We start from the raw sequence: 22,383 nt of genomic DNA, 5'->3' as shown, positions 1-22,383 counted from the left end.
CGAGAGAGAGAGGTGAACGATGTATCAGTATGAGATGGTCCTTTGCTATTGTCGATGGAAAGTATTTAGAAACACAATCTGATGAACAGCTTTAAAAAGACCAGAAAATGCTTCAATTTCAGCTTTGTACACGGCGGTCTCTGAGTTTTTTTTTATACAGAGCATCATCGCATTTGATATCCGATCAAATCAAAAGGACTTGTTGGCTTTTGTGATTAAAATGAAACGGAACCTTTGACTGGATGTGAAGAGGATTACACATCTGTACAGAGGGAAAAAAAAATAAGATATATGCCTGAGATTATCGGAATGAATGAAGGCTGAATTAACATTGATGGTTTTATCTGATTATTTGGATGGGAGTGATCCGTTAACCTGTGGTGAAGCATAGATCTGATCCCCCATCAAGAGGCATTCCCATCAGCTCCATCACTCAGACCCAATGAACGACCTGTGGTTCTTTCTTAAAGGGATAGCCAGGTTTTGAATAGAGGGGCTGTGTGTTGTGTGTGTGTGTGTGTGTGTGTGTGTGTGTGTGTGTGTGTGTGTGTGTGTGTGTGTGTGTGTGTGTGTGTGTGTGTGTGTGTGTGTGTGTGTGTGTGTGTGTGTGTGTGTGTGTGTGTGTGTGTGTGTGTGTGTGTGGGGCCTGGGGCGTTGTGCTGAATGACTCATGTGTCCTTCAGTACCCACCGCTGCTAAAGCTGACCTGATTTAAGCCGTGTGTTTCATCAAGTTTGCTTCAATATTGCTTTCCAAAAATACAAATAAATACACACTGCCGGATTTCAGAAGGCTGGCCAAAAAACAAAGCAATAATGTAGAGCTATAGAGTGCAGTCAAGTCAGGTCAGGTATATTTGATTTGAACAGCCCTTAATCACAGTTACAGTCTCAAAGGGCTTAACCAGCCATGTATTGATGACCCGCCCAAACCCTGGCCCTCAAAGGGCAGGAAAAATCAGGCAATAAATCTGGCACCGTAAATACATCTCACCCTGTATTGGTCCACTCTAGGTATAGAGTGGACCAATATAGTGTGTCCCTTACATGTATAGGACACATGTAAGGTGTCCTATACCTTAAATGTTAGGTATAGAACACACAACTCTCGATAATAATGCAGATCTGGCTATGTTTGACTGAGGAGATTTCAAGGACGCTTTTCTTGATCGAAAATCATCCCTTAACACACACACACACACACACACACACACACACACACACACACACACACACACACACACACACACACACACACACACACACACACACACACACACACACACACACACACACACGTGTTTCTTTATTGTATAACATGGTGTTGAAAGGTTTCTCTGGGGATAGCGTTGGGTGACGTCAGAGGGGAGCGTACCTTAGCGTAGTCCAATGGCAGCTGGTCCTCTGGACACTTGAAGACGCCCTCACTGTAACAAAAAGAAACAATAGAAGGATTAGCAACCGGCGTCGCCTCCACTAGCAACAACACCACGCAGGCTGGGTGCAGAGGTGGCAAGTTATGCGGCGTTTCCCTGGACCACGGTCGAGCGCAGTGATTGGTGCAAATCTAGAACCGCCCGACTGCGTTTAAGATGCCGGTGGACTCTTCAGCGGAGTCTTCTGCTTAATCTGACTAGTACTTTAGTCATGGTTCTGGAGGATGAATAACGCACGCAAGCACACAAGCACGGACACACACACACAAGCACACGCACACACACACACACACACACACACACACACACACACACACACACACACAATCGCAAGCACGCATGCACACGCATACACACACAAACACACGACACATCACACAGCACACAATAAAACAGATTACTTTCTAAGCCATTGGCTTTTATGTGCTTGCTCGTTTGTTTGAACTCCCTGTGCGGGTCTGTTTCCACCGTTGTATTAAAAGGCAGAATAGACGACAAATCGGAGCCTGTCCTGTCGGTCTCCAATAGTCTTCTCTCACCCCTCCTCCCCAGCTACTTGTATTCATGTATTTTTATGGTTTGTCTCACACCTCACATCTCACGTCGATGTTGTAGGCCCCCCGTTAAGGGTGGTGACAGCGTGTGAGGGTATGAGCAGCAGTGGCAACAACATCCTCCCTGCTATCCTTCGATCACTCCATCGTTCCTTCACTCCGTCCTTCCGATACAGCCCAACCCACAAACCCCAGATCTCCAGCTTTCACTGCAGATCAAACAAAGAGCTCGGATTTAGGGTGCGTTTCTTTTTAAATGAGGTACCAACAGAGAAGGGGGTGAGGGTTGGGGTCAGGGTTAGAGGTGGGGGGTGGGGTTTGGGGGGGGGGGGGGGGTGTTAGCTCATTAGGGAGCCCCTCTGGCAAGGCAACCCGATGTCATCATTAAAAATGAACTGGGGGGTTAATCCTAAACGCATGGAGAGGGGAATGGCTGGGGCACGCTCGGTCCACTGAAGAGCTAACCATAATGCTACGTAGCTAGGCTACTTGCTATGTTTACATAGCATTAGCTACATCTACGTAACACTGCCTTCTGCGTAGCTCAACTGAGTGATCCAGAGGAGGTTTTAAGACGGAGTGTAACGTTATAGTTCGGGTGAAACGTTAAGGGATTCATCTTGCTTCCTAATAATCCCATCACAGGGGGAGATGCAGGATAAAAGGAACAAAGAGGTCTAACGAGATGGGTTTATTCCACAGAGAGAACCCCCACATTGGTGTAGGTAGGAAACAGCTAGAGACAGCGGCAAAATGCTCCATCTTGGTATCATTCCTTCTAGGACCGAAATTGCCTCTCTCCTTTAGCAATCTTTTTTCAACATCCCATAGAAGCCAAAATAACCACAAAAAAAAGCGATTCCACTTTCAAATCCGAAGCCCCCCAGCTCAGACTGACCTACTAACGGACCGAAATAAAGAAGCTTAGTTGAGCGGTAAATAAATAAACAACAACATGCGCCATGCATTCCAAAATGTTATTCAGCCCATTATTGGACAGCTAACTGCCTTGTCCTGATGGCAGCCGTGGAACCTGTGCTGGCTTTTTTTTCCTCTCTTCTCCCTCCGTCATTTGATTGGCCGACACGTCACCAGACTTGTGTACTCCCAGAGGGCTGCGGTCATGTGACAAAACACACAAGTGCACACCAAACATTACCCTGTCCGTCTGCCCAGCTGCTGTTGGGTCTGGGGATGGGATGGTGGAGGAGGGGGGAGGGAAGGGAGAGAGTGAGTGAGAGGAGAGAGAGAGAGAGGGGAGAGGAGAGGAGAGAGGCGGGGGGAGGGGGGGGGGGAGGGAGAAAGAGAGGGGAGAGGGGGGGGAGAAGAGAGAGGAGAGAGGAGAGGGATGTGAAAAGAGAGAGAACGAGTGCGGTAGAGACAGAGACGGAGAGACGTGGTGGAGGCAGGGAGGTTAACGTATGATGAGACTGTGCTAATTCTCCTTCATTAGGGTCACTGTGTCAGTGGGGGAGCTGGCTCACCAATTTATAAGCGGCGCCGGACTCGAGAGAGGCAATCGATCAGTTCGCAGGAGGAAGAGACGACCACACTCTCTTCTACTGTTGTGAAATCACCGGACAACCCACACACATCTCTACACAAAGAGAGCCCTCCCCTAAGAGTGTGTTCTGATGTGGATCCACCTGTGTGTGTGTGTGCGTGCGTGCGTGCGTGCGTGCGTGCGTGCGTGCGTGCGTGCGTGCGTGCGTGCGTGCGTGCGTGCGTGCGTGCGTGCGTGTGTGCATGTGCCTATGTCTATGTCTGTGTGTGTGCTTGTACGTACGCGTGTGTCAACCATGGGGATCCATAATAAGAAAAACAGGCCGGGATGAACAACCAAGAAGGGATGTGTGAGGAGGGGGAGGAGGCTAGGACTCCAATCCAGCTACACACAACCCCACCCCCACACAAGGAGGAAGAGACAGGCGAGCAGTGGCTAGTCACAGCCTGTCAAGATGATTCACCCTCGGCCGCCCGAGAGGCCCGTAGCCACGCATTCATGTGCTGGGCGCTTCTAATGCCACTCAGCTCCCCTTGCCCCGCTTGTTAGTGGCGCTCATTTGCCCATTGTGACAGCGCGTTAGTGGTGAGGGGTTTGGGACAGGAGCGCAACAAAAGGCCTCTCTTCAATGCTACGTCGACTTCCCTCCTCTACCTCCTCCTCCTTCACCTCCTCCTCCCTCCTCCACCTCCTTCACCTGCTCCTCATCATCTCCCTTCTTCCCTCCTCCTCCTCCTCCTCCTCTCCTCCTCCTCCTCCTCCTCCTCCTCCTCCTCCTCTCCTCCACCTCCTCCTCCTCCTCTCCTACACCTCCTAGCTGATTGGACAGAAGAGGTCTTTTTTGGTAGAGGGATGAAATATTTGGTACGAAAGTTGACACTGATCAAAATCAAGTTATGAAAGTAAATTGCGGTAGCTTTTCAGTGCGTTGTCATTGGGTTTGTGTTCGACCATGGCACCCCTTTTGTTACATTTCAGAATAAAAAGCCATTTCCGGGCTGATAATTTCCCGGTGACCTTATGTCACCAGACAATTGATGCCGCTTTTCCAACAAGAACAATAGAACAGATTCAATAAACCCGACAGCCTCTGTCCAGCGCAGATGACAAACACTCACTACAGCACTTGGAGCTGCTCTCTAGTCAATGGTGTGTCCAGCGAGGGAGAGAGAGAGATTCAAGGGTCCACACAGAGAGACACAGAGAGAGAGAGAGAGAGAGAGAGAGAGAGAGAGAGAGAGAGAGAGAGAGAGAGAGACACAGACAGACAGAGGGAGAGAGGGAGACTAGAGTATCCACAGACAGACAGACAGACAGACAGACATAATCAAGTGTCCACACACACACACACACACACACACTAGAGTATCGATCGAGGAGAGAGAGAGAGAGAGAGAGAGAGAGAGAGAGAGAGAGAGAGAGACTAGAGTATCTCTCACACAGAGGAGAGAGAGAGACAGAGAGAGAGAGACTCAAGTGTCCACACACACACACACACACACACACACACACACACACACACACACACACACACACAACACACACACACACACACACACACACACACACACACACACACACACACAGCAAAGTGTTTCATGACTTTCAGTTGCTGTCACTGTGCTACTATAGCTGAATCTCAGCCCCCCCAGCTGTTCTTCAGGCTGCGGCGCTGATCCAAGTTAAACACGAAACGGATCATGAACCAGAGAAAGACGATGAATATTCAGACCCCGTTCTCCCACGCAGACGGGATACCGCCCTGCCACTTCCAGTAGCCGCGCGGCTAGTATTAACCCATGTTCTTAATTAGCAGCATTTCCTTGCCGCGGGGTGAGACCAATCCACTTGTAAAGCCCCTTCCCTTGAACCCTAAAGACAGCCCCTCTCCCCCCCCTAACCCCTTACTCCCTCTCCCCTTAATTGCCCTCCTCTCTCTCTTCCCCACAAAGTCTCCTCTCAGGGTCTAAGCACCGATTAAAGCACCAGCCGCTCTGCTCAGGGAGACAGACTGGGACAGCCGGCGATACACCACCCATCACCCTCAACGTACACCCCCCCCCCCTCCTCCCCCCCTCCTCCTCCTCCCCCCTCTCGTCCTCCTCCCCTCTCCCGTCCTCCTCCCCCCTCCCGTCCTCCTCCCGTCGGGCAGACGGGCTGAAGGACAAATCCCCCTAGTCTTAATCCTACTGCTGGGGCAGAGAGGGACATTCCTGGATAGGATGTGAAGGCTTCAGACAGTCCAGAGAGAGAGAGAGAGGAGAGAGAGAGAGAGAGGAGGAGAGAGAGAGAGAGAGAGAGAGAGAGAGAGAGAGAGAGAGAGAGAGAGAGAGAGACACTTAGCAAGTGGTCTGTCGGAGAGCCAGACCAGGACAAACTGGTGTAGCTATGTGAGTGGGACTTCCATTTGATCTCAGATAAACAGGTTTTCATTTTCTCATGAACTGAAGATAGCAGCTAGAGCTTCGGCTGCTTGCACAGGCCATCTTATCTCTAGCTGTGTGCAGCTGCAGCATGGCTTTAGGTTCATCCATATGTAAAGCTGTGTTCCAAGTGCAGAAGCCCTCCTGCTCGTTGGAGTTTGTTATCTGAGTCCTGTTCTCTGCCTCCCCACGCAGGGATTGTAGACAAAGGGTTTAAATGCAATTAAACGCACACGCCTATTCCTCATATGCATTGTGTACGGTTCACGGTCAGATCTTTCGATCTTTAAAGGCATCCAGCTGGAGTGTGCAGAAAACCTTTGTAGTCGTATCGTCCAAACATCATTCAACGTCATGTTAAAACAGTTATGTTTTAGTTGAATAGTGTAAGTTGGTGATTAAGTGCAGTGTATTCAAGTACAGTACCCTGGGGCAAGGAAACACAGCCTCATGAAGTGGCTTAGTGTGTCAAATCAATCCTGAGCCTTCTTAGCTATTGATTTTGGTCCAGTTAGTCTGACCCCACCCAAGAGTACAGCATGATGAATCTCAATGCCTCTGGCTCCACCTGCCACACAAGCTGCAGTCGACTGAGAAACCATCCACCAAGCCTTCGTTTTGTAAACAGCCAACCAGTCCTGGGCTAGGCAATGGTCTTATTATTGGGTGTTTTAGACGACCCTTATTACATTAATCCAAAGCAGCGAATAGGTAGCTGGAGTTCTTCCGGTTAGTCCAAAATCTCTGATGCACTTGGAGGGGAATATAACTTGTAAAAGGAGAGATGGTAATGTTAAATCCAGGTAACAGGCACTCAAGAAGGTTTACAATTATAAAGCCTTCACTGAGCGGGCTGGACAATGCCTTCCTCGGGTGCTTGTGTCCGGGTGACATCAGATACATGAGTTTATGGAGAGGTTTAGCTCTCTGGCTCAAGGAGGCCTAGACTGTTGACATTGGGGATCAAACCAGTACCTTCTGGCTGGGGGTCAGTCGACCATCACCAGCCACAAGACTATATCCTGGTGCCCCGTGATGTGCCAGAGTGGTCCTTCCTGCTAAGTAGCCGTTGACTGAGCCCCCCCCCCCCCCCCCCTAATGAGGTCACGCTGTAGACACTTCCTGTGCAGCGCCTTCTACCTGTGGAACCTGAGACACTGTGAGGGACGAGCGGCCACCACTCCCACTCCCCCTCTCTCGCTTTTTGAAAAAATACACCACATATACTCCCACAGCCAGGGACACCTGGTACTTTCTGTGTGTGTGTGTGCGCACGTGTGTGTGTGTATGTGGATGACGACACACTAGTGCAACGGTGCATTATCTTGGAGCTAACAAGAGTACTTAGCAGCGCTGCAGCAGGCAGCGCGCTTGTAGCTTCTCCCTGTGTCACATTTAATACCTACAAGATTAGCTCCTCGCAGTTAGCAGAGGATTATGCTATCCATGAACCTTTTGACCTTTTCAATGACACTCTGCCTGGGTCCACATCACATAATGCCATGGTTAAACAGCCAAGGGATTCACCGAAAGATGCGGTTTAAGCAGGAAAAGTTATTTGTTTAAATAGCAGAATAGTTTCCAATGGATTATATAAAACGAGCGCAATACATACAAAGGCGAATTGCCTTGTAGCCCTATGTCACTTTGTTTCTCCTTCAATTTCCATAAAAAGCAAAAAAAGCAAATATATATATATATATATTTACATAACTACACATATGAAAAGAATAAGATCAAGGATAGAGGACGGCTACCGAGGAAATTCACTCTGACTTCCCGTCAAACGGATTGCGAGACATTCCGTTGACAAAGGTACCTAGAGAGTAACACCCTCTGACAGTGGCCAGGTCATGGACTTCCACAGGAAATAAACAACATGATCCAGGTGGCTCGCTACAAATACCAACCACATTCACCTCCCCGTAGCCAGCAGACCTTCTGAACGACTGAGCACGGCTTAAAATAACCTCCTGTATGTGTGTGTGTTGCTTGTCTCCCATCCAGAAATGCCCTGCGCTTCTCTGTGGTTCTTTGCCAAAGCAGGCAGAATGATGCAAGTAGGAGAAAGAGGCTACTATGCGTGCGAGTGTGGATATCTGGCACGTGCGCTGCGTTCTTCCCTCACACAGTGTGTAACTCTCGCTTGAGACCAGTCCCGGAGAGAGAAAAACAAAGTACGATGCAGAAAATCATGATGTGCTTCGATTCTTACGGTGAGCCATGCACTCAATATGAACAAAGACAAAGTGGGATTTTCTCCATACCGGCATCTTTACAACAATGCCTTCCAATTAACATAAATATTCATCAAACTAATTTTTATGAATATCATAATCATCATCTTCAAGAGAGATCTTTGAAGTGACCGAGACAGATTGACATTGTTCAAGGGTTGCTATTCGTCCCCAGATCTCAGCCATGTCCTCAAACTCAAGCAGTGATAGGCAGACCACCACGGTAAAATCCAATGCCACCAAATGGATTCTCCCAACAGGCATCTGTATCAACGACGCAATGTTGGCTAAGACATCAGACTGCAAGATATGACGATATGACAACCGAATGCAGCAGACAGGAACATCACATCACATCACTAATCCAGCTGCTGCCAAAAACCTACACACCGTGAAGTGGCTGCAAACGAAACTGATGCGAGTGAATGTTTCTGGGCTACAGGCAGCTCAGCTCAGTGTAAAAAAATATATCAAGGACAAAGAAATAAAACGGCATCGCCTCAGTCAGTGACCATGAGGGGGGGGGGGGATGTCAGCCAATCAGGCGCTTTGAATGTGAGCGCTGGTGGACTGTGACTCATCAGAAAGCCGGTAGTACGGGCCGTTCAGCAAGGGCCTTGCGGGCCGAGGAGCTTGGCCCAACCGGGGGCGGGGGGGGGGGGCGGATGGGGGGGGGCAACATATCCACCAGCCAGAACAACTAGAGACACCCGCGGTACAGAGAGAGGGAAGGAAAGATGTGCGAATAGGTGGAGGGATGGGTTGAAAGAGGGAAAGAAAGAAAGAAAGAAAGAAAGAAAGAAAGAAAGAAAGAAAGAAAGAAAGAAAGAAAGAAAGAAAGAAAGAAAGAACATATGCAGAGGGAGTTCAAGCGCCTAAGAGGATGCAGTTGTCCCGGGGCTAGTAGTGGTTCTGCTGTTTATAAAGTGTGTGGGGAGGACGGAAAACTAAAAAAGGTGCTCAATGCTAAACTCATAATCCTTTGCCCTGCCCCTCTCATGTGATTGGCCCGAGACATGCGCTGTGTCTCAGCAGAAGAGGGGCTAAAGGTGTGCTTAGCCACTGCTTCTTAGCATACCTCCCTAGCAGAACGCTTTACGCTCGCATTGACTCGGCACTTTCCCCAGTCCGCTGCACACAAAGGCCAGGCCAACGTGATTAGCTTCTTTTGTTGCTTTTCTTCCTTCTTTTTCTTTCATGGATTTAATACTTACACCGCATTAGGATGGCGGTTCCGCTTGAAGCGATTTGACTTGTACGAGTGTACATTAAACATAAAGTCAGATTGTTGTTTTCCTTTCCTAGCGGATGTACACACAAAAACAACGGATGATCCCAGCGTCAGTAAATGAGCACACAGGGATTTTGTGGGTATATTTTCCGGATTATGCACTATGTGTGCCCAGGACACAGCACTGAGAGATGGGAGAGAGCAGAAATCAATGCAATTTCATTAACTGCTGCTGATATGGGTCCTGAGTAGGGGGGGTTGACAGACAGAGGATCAGGGCTAACCGGGAGCTGATCCCCGCATGTTAAACAGTCTCTCTCTCTCTCTCTCTCTCTCTCTCTCTCTCTCTCTCTCTCTCTCTTCCTCTCTCTCTCTCTCTCCTCTCTCTCTCTCTCTCTCTCTCTCTCTCTCTCTCTCTCTCTCTCTCTCTCTCTCTCTCTCTCTCTCTGCAGAGTACCACACAGACAAAATGCAGCGAACCAACCATAAACGCCACGTGCACACGCTTAAACCCGACGGCCTCCCCGCTTTAGGGCACTTGAAAGGAGGTCTTAAAAAAACGCGGGTGGTTGTGTTTCATCTGGGTTTGTGGAGGGCGGGCGTGGCCGTGGGCGGGGCTCAGCCACAAGAGCCAGTGAAAACGCCAGAGGTTTAGCGTGGCGCGCACGTGTGTGTGTGTGTGTGTGTGTGTGTGTGTGTGTGTGGTACCCTTGCTACGAACGCGCTGCGGTCGGCAGTCGGGACAGCCGAGGTGTGAAGCACGGCACTCTTCGCCCCTCGCAAAGACAAGTGGCAGCGATGCATCCTTTATGAGTACAACACATAAAAACGCCAACAGACTAAACCAAGCCTTTTTGAGAACTAAGGCTCCATATCTGAGGGGTTACATGTCAGCCATTACCACCCCGACCGGGCTAAACTGGAGAAGTTTTAATTACAGATGGCTGATCTAATTTTAGCGTGGCTTCAGTGGGAGCAGATGTCTACATCGTGGGGGCCATCTATGCATGATGCCAGCCTTTGAAAGCCGGTGGAACCCTGGAGCTCAGAGGCTATGGCAGACCTACACACAAGTGTACATGGAAGCTCCCGGTCATGTCACTAAATACCACAGATGGAAAACATAATGTCGACAAAACACACAACAGACGCGGTTATGACAATGTTACAGCTAGATTATGGTTAGATATGTCAATAATGGGGCAACAATCTGAATTAAGCAGAATAATATGTGATTGAAATAATATTGTGCATACGGTTTTGATAAAGGAAATAAGCTGTTCTTAAGGCTACCGAGTTTTTTTCCCGGTAGCCGGGATAATAAATAAAATATTCCCGGAAAAAGTAATTGTGTTTTTTATCATCTGGGGAACACATTTCGCTTGAGGTTAGTGGCATGTGAGCGCTGGCTCTGAATCCAAACTCCACAGCGACAACGAGCGAGACACAGGTTGCAGCGCGCCCCTGTTTGTCCATTCACGTCGGGTGCAGAGAGGGGGAATCAATTAGGTAATTAAAGACCTCAACATTGGATCAATTAGCTCATCGATTAACATACACTGTGGTGGGCAGGGCGGCCCAGCAGAAACCCATCAAGAGGAGGAGAGAAAACGCTGTGGCGGTGGTTGGGGCCTGACGGGTGTGTTCTCCCGTTTGATGCGTTATAATGTGATATGATAATGCAGCATTCATGCTCCCTACCCCATCTCTCCCGGGGCCTCAAAGCACAACATCCAGAGTCATCCAGCCAGTCAGCCAGCCAGTCAGTCTGTCTGTCTGTCTGTCTGTCTGTCTGTCTGTCTGTCTGTCTGTCTGTCTGTCTGTCTGTCTGTCTGTCTGTCCTTCCCTTCAGTCCTAGTGAAGTTACGGGCGGGTCCCATGCTGTGTGGTGTCAGAAACACCACACCAGCTGTATTGTACTATCCAGAGTGTCCTCTAAAACGCACGTGTCTGACCTGACCTTCTGTACGTTTGAGGAAGCAGGTGTGGCCGCTGCAACACTACAACATCACCGGCTTTACAACAGGGAGAGGCGGGCGAGCCCGACTCGATAGCGCACACACAGCCATGTAGCGGGGTGGCCATAGCGCTGCTACGCCTGCCGCAATGATGACTGATTTACAGAGCGGCTGAACATCGTAATTACCCCCGGTCCGACAGGTGGAAGCATAGCAGATGTTTAACGCGATGACTCAAGCAGTTGGTTTTTATGAAGAGTGGGGAGTGATACGCCTTAACTTCTGCATTTAGGCGTGGAGTTGTCTGTGGAGCAGCGGTGGGCGGGGAAACCACAGACAGTTAGGGGGGGCGGTGGGAAGGGAGAGGTAATCATTTTGATTCTGTTTGGATAATTCCCTGTCACAATCCCTGCCGGCTGCGTGTGCGTGTGAATCACATTTGTGTTAGCGCGCAGTGAGGGAGAACGCAGGCGTGAGGTTTGTTATTGTGGGTGAGTCACACGGCGAAACCCGCAGACAGCAACACAATACAAAAGAAAAACCGACAAACTTCCCCCCCCCTCCCCCCTCTACAAATTGTTTCTCTGGACGCGGCTTACGATCCGACTCAGTGATTGGGATGAGTGGATGGCTTACTCTGATATTCAACAGCTCAGCAGGCTGCTGTTTAGTCATATCTAAACATAAGAGTCTCTGTGAACACCAAGTGAATTCTGACTATAGTGACTTAAGATGAACACTCAGAGACTTAGGATATACACGTATGGAGGACGGTTTAAGCTATCTTCCATCTTAAGATGGAAACTTAAAGACTTGAGACTATAGACACGCTGATTATAGAGGCCTACTGATTACAGAAGATATTTAATCAGAGTGCCACGTGTAGATTGTTTAGATGCACACTCTTGAGGCCGCAGATGCCAGGCCTCGTGTGTCTTTGCGTTTCCGCCAGACACGGCCGTCACCCGATTGGCCGAGAGTCTGATCCAGGTTTCACGAGGTGTGCAGCCCGTCACCGCTGGTGGCAAATTTTAGGCTTGGCGCTTTTGTGTCCATGGTAACGGGGACAGGAGGCGAGGCTCTTTGTGTGAAAGCGAGAGAGAGAGAGAGAGAGAGGGAGCAGTTAGCAGACGTCGAGGTCTGCTTGATCCCTAAACAGCACACACACACAACACACACACACACCACACCACACACACACACACACACACACACACACACACACACACACACACACACACAGTCTGAACAACACATTTGTGTCATTTACAACCGACCACTCAAACGCACAACATGTCATTCTGATCCATTTTAATCAGAGCCTTTCTCTCTCTTCTTATTAGATCTTCCTGCTACTCTATTCTCCCCGCAGCCTGCTCTGTCTCAGCAGCAACGCCCCGGCCCGGGCGGCTCTCCACTTCTTCTTCTGTGGTGCTTTCTTTGTGTAGACGAGTGTGCATGACGTCACCTCGTCTCCCTTTGTCTCTAAACGGCTGCGTGGCTAACCTCCCGTAGCGCTCCTTCTCCAAAACTGCCCCGGTTGCCGGGAGCAACAATAAGGTTGTTACTCCCTTTTGACGGAGAGAGTGACAGCGAGGAGGAGAGAGGTGCCGTGTTGCTAAGACGTGCCCCTCCATCTCTGATTACATGAATACATCTTTCCCACTCTCTCGGGGAGGGGCGGAGCAGGGTGTAGTTGTTGTGTGTTTAGATCTGCCCCCGTCCGGTTTTACATATGTTTTGAATGCTGCAGCATCTCGCCCTTGATACGTCCATGAACTAGCCTGATGTTCTTTGTGTACTTTTGTATCAGTGGTATGCATGTCGAACATCTTTGCTATATCCAAACGATGTGATAACACATGCTGCTGTATAGGTATAAAATCCACAGTGCAGCCGTGTTATTATGGGATGTCCGTCGACATGCGAGTAGAATTGTCTCCGAGTCAATCGAGCTGCGATCACGTTGAGGTCGGATAAACAAAGAGAGTGTAAGACAAGGCTGATCCCTCATTCTAGACATGTTCACAACAAGGATCACACATCCACACGCGCCCTCCCAAGACAGGGGAGGGGACCTTCATGGCTCTTTCATAGAGTCCGCAAGCGTGTGCGTGTGGTTGTGTGGGTGTGGTGTGTGTCTATGTGTGTGTGTTCAGGAGAGAGAGAGAGGGGCGGTGGACTCTGTGTGAGTACCCTGCTGTGTTGACATATCTGAAAAGTGCACTGGGAGCACGCGAGAGAGCGCGAGAGAGAGAGAGAGAGAGCCAGCGAGACACAGACATCATCACACAAGGGGGCGAGTTAGTGGACTTAAGACAGTCATTGAGCTGTTTGCTTAAAGGAGCCACAGAATAAACAGAGCTGGATCTCATGAGAGGGGGTTGGAGTCTGAGGGGTTTGGCAGGAAGGAAGGAACCATTCGGGCAGATCTTCAGCTGGTGAGAGCGTATCGTCAGGAGGGGGATGGGGGGGGGGGGGGGGGGGGGGGGGGCGGAAGGGGTCCGGGGGGGTGTGAGGGCACTGCCCCCCCCCCCCCCCCCCCCCCCCCCCCCCCCCCCCCCCCCCCCCCCCCCCCCCCCCCCCCCCCCCCCCCCCCCCCGGGGAATCAATGGTCAGTGTGTGAAGGCTCTGAGTGCCAAGCTTAACCGCTCTGGCGACACCTGTTCTCTTCTGCATAGAGGAGCCTTTCACTGGGACAGGTGCACTGGGCTGCCCACTTCCTGGAGCTGGCTCGCTCGCTCTCCCGCTCGCTCTCTCTCCCGCTTGCTCTTTCTCTCTGGCTCGCTCGCTCTCTCTGGCTCTCTCTCTCTCTCTCTTTCTAGCAACACAGATTCCATACATGTCTTGGTAGTTGGCTCAGCAACACACGCACGCACACACGCACGCACGCACGCACACACACACACACACACACACACACACCACACACACACACACACACCCACACACACACACACACACACACGCACACACGCACGCACGCACGCACGCACGCACGCACGCACGCGCACACGCACAACACTGTATTAAAGGCTGGATTATACTAATTTATGTTAAGACTGTTTAGTTAAGTGTTGTAATATGACATGAAGGATCACTCTCTCTGGAATACAGACACTTTAACACTGACCGCATTCTACAAAACGTCTTTACAAAACGTCCATGCAAAGAATCCACTTGGGTAATACTTGAGGCTTTGGCCATCATGTATGCCCATGTTCGAGTCTGCACTATTATCTGAGTGTGGGTATGTGTGTGTGTGTGTGTGTGTGTGTGTGTGTGTGTGTGGGTGTGTGTGTGTGTGTGTGTGTGTGTGTGTGTGTGTGTGTGTGTGTGTGTGTGTGTGTGTGTGTGTGTGTGGTACGTGTATGTGTATGCGTTTGAAATATGCATTTCGGGTTGCACAGTAGGGCCCTGTCAGCTTTAAAGCAGTGTGCTGACCTGTGCATAACACCGGCAGATTGACAGAAGTAAATTAGCAACAATAGGGGATCTGAGAGCAGCCGTAGCCAGACCCTCTCTGTACCAGGGTGGAGACACTCGAACACACAGCCCATGAGTGTGTTTGTGCATGTGTGTGCCCGCAAGTGTGAGTGAGTGTGTGCATTTGTGTGTATGTGTGCGTGTGCCAGGGAGCGTGTATGAGTGGAAGTGTATGCATGAGTGTGTGTGTGTGTGTGTGTGTTCTCCTCAACCTTCAGATAGCCATCGAGGTTGTCCTACCGGTCCATCCAGACACTAAAAGCCTTCCCTACCGACCTTTCGGTAACCCCTGTCATCACCACCAGCACGTCACACATTAAGGACATTATGTTCACCGGCTCATGCTCTATACCAGGGGTGCCCAACCTTTTTTGACCCAAGATCTACTTTTCAAGTAGCCAACCTCCCGAGATCTACCAGCAAACTTACCTTCAAGCGGGGGGGGCTTCAGTGGGGGTTTCATTCCGTCTGTGCACGGCACCTTCTCAACGATAATCAATAATCTTCCTCCCACTCAGGGTGAAAATGGTAGGTCTTAGCTCGTTTCCCCTCAGCCATGCCAACGTTTAGGAGTGTGTAACTACTGTTGACGGCTTTCAACTGCTGTTAACAGCGCATGCGCTACCGCACGTATATGTCCCGCGCAAATTTTATTTTATTAAAAAAATATATATTTATTTATTTATTTATTTTTTTTTTCTTCACCCCTCGCAATCGACTTGGGATCTGTCGGCGATCTACTGGTGGACCGCGATCGACTGGTTGGGCACCCCTGATCTATACGTTGGGCTCAGAGAGAGGGTGGCATCGATGTGCTCCGGGGCCCCTTGGGGAGAGTCTCACACACACACACACACACACACACACACACACACACACACACACACACACACACACACACACACACACCATGAAACAGAAGCCTGGCTGTGTCAGTCTTCCCGTTCCTTTGCTTGGGAAACATGGTGTCTTTATCTGGAGTCGTGCAAAGCATGCGTGCCCCTGCACAGGCACTGGCCACATTCGATTGGTTGTGAGCCAACCGGCTGAACTCCAGTTTTATCACGGGTGGGGGGTGGGGGGGCGGGAAATGGCCTGGCAGCTCCTGGCTTTTGTGTGCCTGTTTTTGTGTGCGTGTGTGTTTTTGTGTGTGTGTGTGTGTGTGTGTGTGTGTGTGTGTGTGTGTGTGTGTGTGTGTGTGTGTGTGTGTGTGTTGTGTGTGTGTGTGTGTGGTGTGTGTGTGTGTTTCTGTCTACGTGTGTGTCTGTGTCTATGAGTCTGTGGGTGTCTACGTGTGTGTGGCAAGGTGTCCTGCCTGCATAGTTGGGATATCTTTCCTCTTTGTCTGGCCCCAAGCAGACTGGGAGATCTGTATGGATGAAAGTCTCTGTTATTCCTGCAGGCATGTCGGGGCAAGTCTATAACTGGGTGCTAAGCTGATGGAACGCTTGATTTGAAATGTTTTTGGCAGTTGCACGACAGGCCAAAAACGGCAGTGGAAAAAAAAATGGATGTGAAAAGGGAGGCCAGGTTAGTCATATCCGTGTGTCTTTGTGCTGAATTATTCAACGGAACGGCGAGGCACACCGGATCAGCGTTACACCGCGGGAAGCCACACTGAACGTCGCCACGGCGGATCTCAACCCCTTTGTGCTGCGGAAATATGGACCAAACCGGTCCATTTGTTGAACACACTAATGAATAGGACAGGTCCACCTTACTTCCAACGGCTGCTTTTTCCGAGTGAACCTTTGATGAAGTCAGAGCTCTGCGTGAATGCTGAGGCTGCACACTTCAAAGAGGAGGTGACCACAATGAGGCTGTGTTAGAGGCACACTGTGTGGCCGGGGATCCAGGGATCAGCGGTCCTTCCAGGGCCCCAGTGGTGGGGCTAGACGCCGCTTTGGAGAAAATCCCCACAAGAATGTTAAGGGGGGTGTTCTCTCTCCTTCTCCAAAAGTGTGAACTCGATCCCTCCCAACACGAGGGACTTAACTCTCGCATTAGCAGACAGGACCGTAATTAGAGTCGGAACCAACTGCGATTTTACAATCGCTGACGTCCAAGTCCGAGTCTGGGCGTTGCAACTGTCATGGCGTTGGGGGCCCCTGCTTCTGCCACCTGTGTGTAATACTCACACCACTTTCCCTCCCTCTCTCTCTCTCTCTCCCTCTCTGTAGTGACTTCATCACAGCTGGATGGGTAATTCCCTGCCGGTCTCCCTCTAGGAATCGCTTCCCGAAGTCCACAGCCGGAAAAGGTCTACTTGCCACCTCTCCCCTATCCCACCTCTCCCCTCCCCTCCGCTCCGCTCTCCCTGCAGCCCGGGGCCGGTGTGACGACGAGGGGCTGTTGCGTTGAGTCTATTCCAAGACAATGTACAACACCTCTATATACAGAGCGCTTGTTGCAACAGTTGATAAATATATAGCGAAAGACAAAGTGAACACTTGTTTATATCAGACTCTTGCATTGTCTCTGGCCTTTTGTCTGAAGGCGAATGCACAATATACTTTTCCAGCAGAACCAACGGAGTGATCACATGTAGGTAAGATAAATGCAATGCAACCCAAGCATTGAGCCATTGAGCTTTTGGTCTGTAGTACCTAGAATAACACGTGTTTGAATGTAATCTTTATCGAGAGCCATAAACAAACACCTCTTCCACCTCAGTCCACGCAGACTTTGACCCCCCCTGTGCTCAGCTGGTTCTGCACATTTCAATAAACGGACTCGACCAATATCTGTAACGATGAACGGTTTCACCTACTAGGTGTCAAATCTGCCATAAAAAACCGACGAATAACCTGCTGTGCGTCTCTGACAGCGCTTTGTTTCAAAGTTCACCGGAGCCATTCCGACCAAAGTCCAACACGTAGCATTCCTTACATAACAGAGGCAACACGGCCACTCACACTCTGTCAACGGTCCACATGTGTGATAACAACAAACAAAAGCACACAAAACACCACTGAATGGGCGCCTCTAGAAGTTAGGGCAAGTGCTGTAAAAGACAACACATCCGCAGAGCCTCAACACAGCCTCATTAGATGTCTGACGTATACATGAGACTGAGAGTGGACCACTCTATCCTCCCATTCTGTCTGTGGAGTGACTCAAGGTGGGGTCTCCCAAGTCCCTCAGAAACCGCCCTCAACACCACCGAACCGTGGTGCCTCTTCGTTCCCATCCTTTTCTCTGCTCTGATGGGGGGGGGGGAGAGTGCATGAGAGGACCCGCTTCTAAACACCACATCAATGGACACTAGCAGCCCGGTGCAGCGCATCAAGGGGGCTTCACACGCCCTGAGCGCCCAGCAGCAGGGAAGACCCCGCAGTCCTTTCACTGGTCCAGACAGAGTCGGCCCTCTGTGCATCTCACTGACCGCCTCTTGTAGTCAGGAGCGGATGGACAGCCGGGCTCTCCCCCCCCCCCCCCACCCCACCCGGTCCGCACCCAGGAAGCCTGAGTGGTCCCCGGGGACACCTGGGGTGGGGACGGGTGGGATGGGGCCCTATGAATGTGTCAGTGATGGGACCCTTGGATGGGGTATGGTGGTGTTGAACAAACTGCCATTCATCACCAATGCATGGCGTGGGTCCCATTCAGGATGCAGAGACACAGATGCAAGCACATGCAACAACACGCACACTCAAACTCGCACAAGTGCACACACACACACACACACAAACACACACACTCAAAGCTGCATGAACAGCTGAACGCATATACACACATAGGCACTTACTCACACACACACACACACACACACTAACACACACACCCACACAAATACACACAAAAGGCCCAGCTGTCTGAAGTGCCAAGCTGACATAAAACATTGGGCATCAATGCGACCCTACCCCATTTACCCCTCACTGGTGGGAGACACTCAGTCGCTCAAAAGGCCAAAGTGCCTGGTTTGTATCCTCTCCTTCCATCAATCCAACACACAATAGTCAATTCAGCAGGAACTCATGGAGAGGGTATTTCACTGGGATGCATCTAATCCAACCTCCCTGCCTGGCTAGCATTTAAACTCAGTGGAACTAAACCGTTTAGTCAGATCTCACAAACACCTCTCATCTAGCAACACCTCCACTACCACCAGCCACGCCGAAAGTCACTCACGTCAACACACAACCACCTCCAGTAAGACACACACACACACACACACACGCACGCACACGCAACGAAAGACCTCTGCTCTGACCATACTGGGTGTTGGTGATTATCACCTCCACACAACAAACAGAGCAAGAGAGAGAGAGCGAGAGAGCCCAGGTCCAGCTAGAGGGAAGATGATGATGAAATATGTGGCCAGGAAGAGGAGGAGGAGGAGAAAGGGAAGTGGTACTAATGACATGGTGAGGGGTGGATCGGGGAGATGATGCACGCGTGGGAGGTCAGCGCAGGAACAACAACGAATATTGCCTACGTCTCCAGAAAGCGTACGACACCGCTGACGTGTGTCAAAAGTTCAATGATTCACCATTGATTTTTTTTCCGGGGGAAAACAAGACGTAGCGTTCTCCACGTGAACCCGGCGGCGGGGCTGTCGGGCGGTCTGTCCGTCCGCGCTCAGCTTCCTATAGGAGGAAGTTCTGAAGCAGAACAAAGCAATTCCGGCCCCCCCTCCTCTCCCTGTCATGGCCAGGCCACTGCACTACATCATTTCAACACAGACACAGCACTGTAGCGTTGTAAGACATGCCCCCCCCCCTCCCCCACCATGCTTAACTCCCAAACAGGAGGCTGGTTTTAGCCTTCAGCCCTCCGTCTTTAACCAAACACTTATCTAAATCATGCCATTAGGAAGCAGGTGGGGGTTATGTGTCTCCCTCGAGGAGGCCGACGTAAAGACCCCCCCCGACGTAAGGGGTTCGAACCAAGAACCTATCGACTGCGGGGCGCTGTGCTCATCCTTATCTTTTGCTAATGAAGCTAGTGGCTACTAAAGCTTTCTGAGGCTGATCAGATGCTGAGGGGAAGGCAGCGCTGACATGTGAGTCAGAGAGCGTTCATTGTGTGCATAGGCTGCAGGGCCGGCCCGCCTTCAAACCCATGACACTCCCCGCCCGCCATCAGACCGCGGAGCCCCGGGGGCCTCTCCGGACACATTCCTGCTCAGCCGACGGAGGCACGGCCCATTAGCATCACATGCTAACACGCCTGCGGACGCCGCCGCCGCACTACGCCGCCGCGTGAGCGACAGGAAGGACATCCACTCTGGGGAGGTGGTAGAACGTAAGGGAGCAGTGTTGCAGGACGACAGTTGGTACGAAGATGAACTAATTATTTGGTTGGTTCTAGAGTCAGGTGGTGTATGATAATTGTTTGAGTGAACTTTAGTGAGATCGGGAATTTTAATAAAAAATTAATATTCTACTACACCCAACAGAATAGAATCAAGTATATGTTTTATATGAAACCATCTCTCTCTCACACACACACACACACACACACACACACACACACACACACACACACACACACACACACACACACACACACACACACACACACACACATACACACACACACACACACACACCTCTCTACTTCAGCAGCAGTGTGAGAACAAGGTGAGCGACCTGCCTGACCCTTGACCTCAGAGGCAGTTCAGGGGACCCTTCAGGCCGGGGCCTTGATACCAAATATAAAGGGATCCCCTCTAATCCGCTAACTAAGACCGGCCCCCGGGGGCCAGTCTGGACCCCCGCCTCCTACCGTGACCCAGAACCCATGCTGGCCCCAGGGCAGAAAGTCAGACAGGCCAAACCACGGCTGCGCAGGCCCCAGTGGATTCACACACACAGGCACACACACGCACACACACACACACACACACACAAGTATGTATGAGTGCACGCATGTGCACACACAGACATGCACACACAAACATGGTCATGCACACACAAACATGGTCATGCATGCATGTGTGCACAAATGCAAACACAGACCAGAAATGCCTCAAACCTAACCTGCATGACACATACACACACACACTAACACACTAACACACACACACACACACACACACACACACACACACACACACACACACACACACACACACACACACACACACACACACACACACACACACACAATTGTACTAATAGGTCCAGGGATGGATAAAACAAAGACCAACATAACGCCTTTTGGATCCATACGTATCTATAAGTCTTCATTTTCGCTATTGTTAAAGAAAATGATCCCGGGGCCGGTAGACGATGATGTCAGTGACAGTCTGGATGGTGGGCGCCTAGCTGCCAGCCTCTAAGACCCTCACACTTCCATTTACTGTGGTAGTAGGCCTTCTTCTAACAACACTAGCAGCAAGTCAGGTTGGATTTTTATTTTACCACAGAGTTGACACCGAGTCGTGAATACCTTTTCACACTTAATTTGATGGCAGCCGCAAAAGATTAAGCTGTACATTAATACATATATGGCAGTGCATTGTGCAATGCATGCACACACATACACACGCGTTATAACTTGATAAGCCAAGAGGGACTAGACACAGGCGAAGGTTTCTCAAGGCGGTTAGTCTGGCTGAAAACACAGCGCGACGCGAGGCACACGCCTACAAATCCTTTATTTACAGTTTCTAACGAAACCACCGAGCAGGCGTAGTATCACCTGCACGGAGGTGGATCTCCGCGGCCGCGCGCGCGCACACACACACACACACACACACACACACACACACACACACACACACACACACACACACACACACACACACGCACACGCACACAAGCACAAGCACAAGCACATACACAAAGATATACACACATATACATACAGAGAAAACACATCGTCCGTACCTTAAAAATTCTTGAAGACAGGTGTCACAAAATCGGTGTCCACAGGTAGAGACCTGGACGGGTTCTCGCATCGCCTTGCTGCATAGCGGACACTGGAACCTTCGCTTTGGTTTCTCCAGAAACTTGTAGTCGAAACCCGGCATTGCTGCAGGATTATTGCAATCGGGCCTTCTATTGTAGGTAAACGCCTGCCGTCCACGTCAATAATGGGTGATTTCTGACGCGAGGCTTGTTTATGCCGATGTACGCGAGGGAGCCTGTCCGTCGTGCATGTCCCCTCGCCACAGAGCGATCGCGTTTCTCAGGGGCCAAAATCGGCCGTTCGTTCCCTCTCCTTCTTCCCAGCAACCGGGCCGCCGACCGCAACAAAAGGACGGCTTGACAGTCCCGAAGACGCACGCAGAGACGGGGTTCGCTGTCACCGCGTAAACGTGTCAACCACACGGGCTTATTTTTCTCCTCGCCAGCAGCACGTGAATGCACGCTTCTTCTTCCCTGTGTGCAGACGCGGTAGGCTACTGACAGATGGAGCACAATGCATATCGCTGCTGTGTTTAGGTATAGGAGAGTCCCGCCCTCTCCTCCTCCTCCTCGCAGGAGGAGTCAGCATCCAATGGGGTCGTATAATTTGATCTCGCCGATGATCTCCCCCATTTGGATGTTGTGCTGGGGATTCGTTGCACCACATCATTTGCATTCAAATGGTTTTACATTTACAT

General features: G+C 50.5%; 1 protein-coding gene across 1 annotated transcript in view; it reads right to left on the bottom strand.

Annotated features, from left to right (window-relative positions):
* The window catches only part of traf4a (tnf receptor-associated factor 4a), a 32,479-nt gene extending 10,247 nt beyond the window's left edge, over positions 1-22,232 (bottom strand). The window contains exons 1-2 of the mRNA XM_030381407.1: positions 21,665-22,232; positions 1,375-1,426 (exon numbers count right to left, since the gene is read on the bottom strand). Coding sequence (XP_030237267.1) covers positions 1,375-1,426; positions 21,665-21,807 — 195 coding nt within the window. The 5' untranslated portion in view covers positions 21,808-22,232. The remainder of the gene's footprint in view (positions 1-1,374; positions 1,427-21,664) is intronic.
* Between the last annotated feature and the right edge of the window lie 151 nt (positions 22,233-22,383).

This window comes from Gadus morhua, chromosome 16 (genome assembly GCF_902167405.1).
Source record: "Gadus morhua chromosome 16, gadMor3.0, whole genome shotgun sequence".
Lineage (NCBI taxonomy): Eukaryota > Metazoa > Chordata > Actinopteri > Gadiformes > Gadidae > Gadus > Gadus morhua.
Note: the sequence above shows the minus strand (reverse complement) of the source record. Positions and strands in the feature narration are given on the sequence as shown.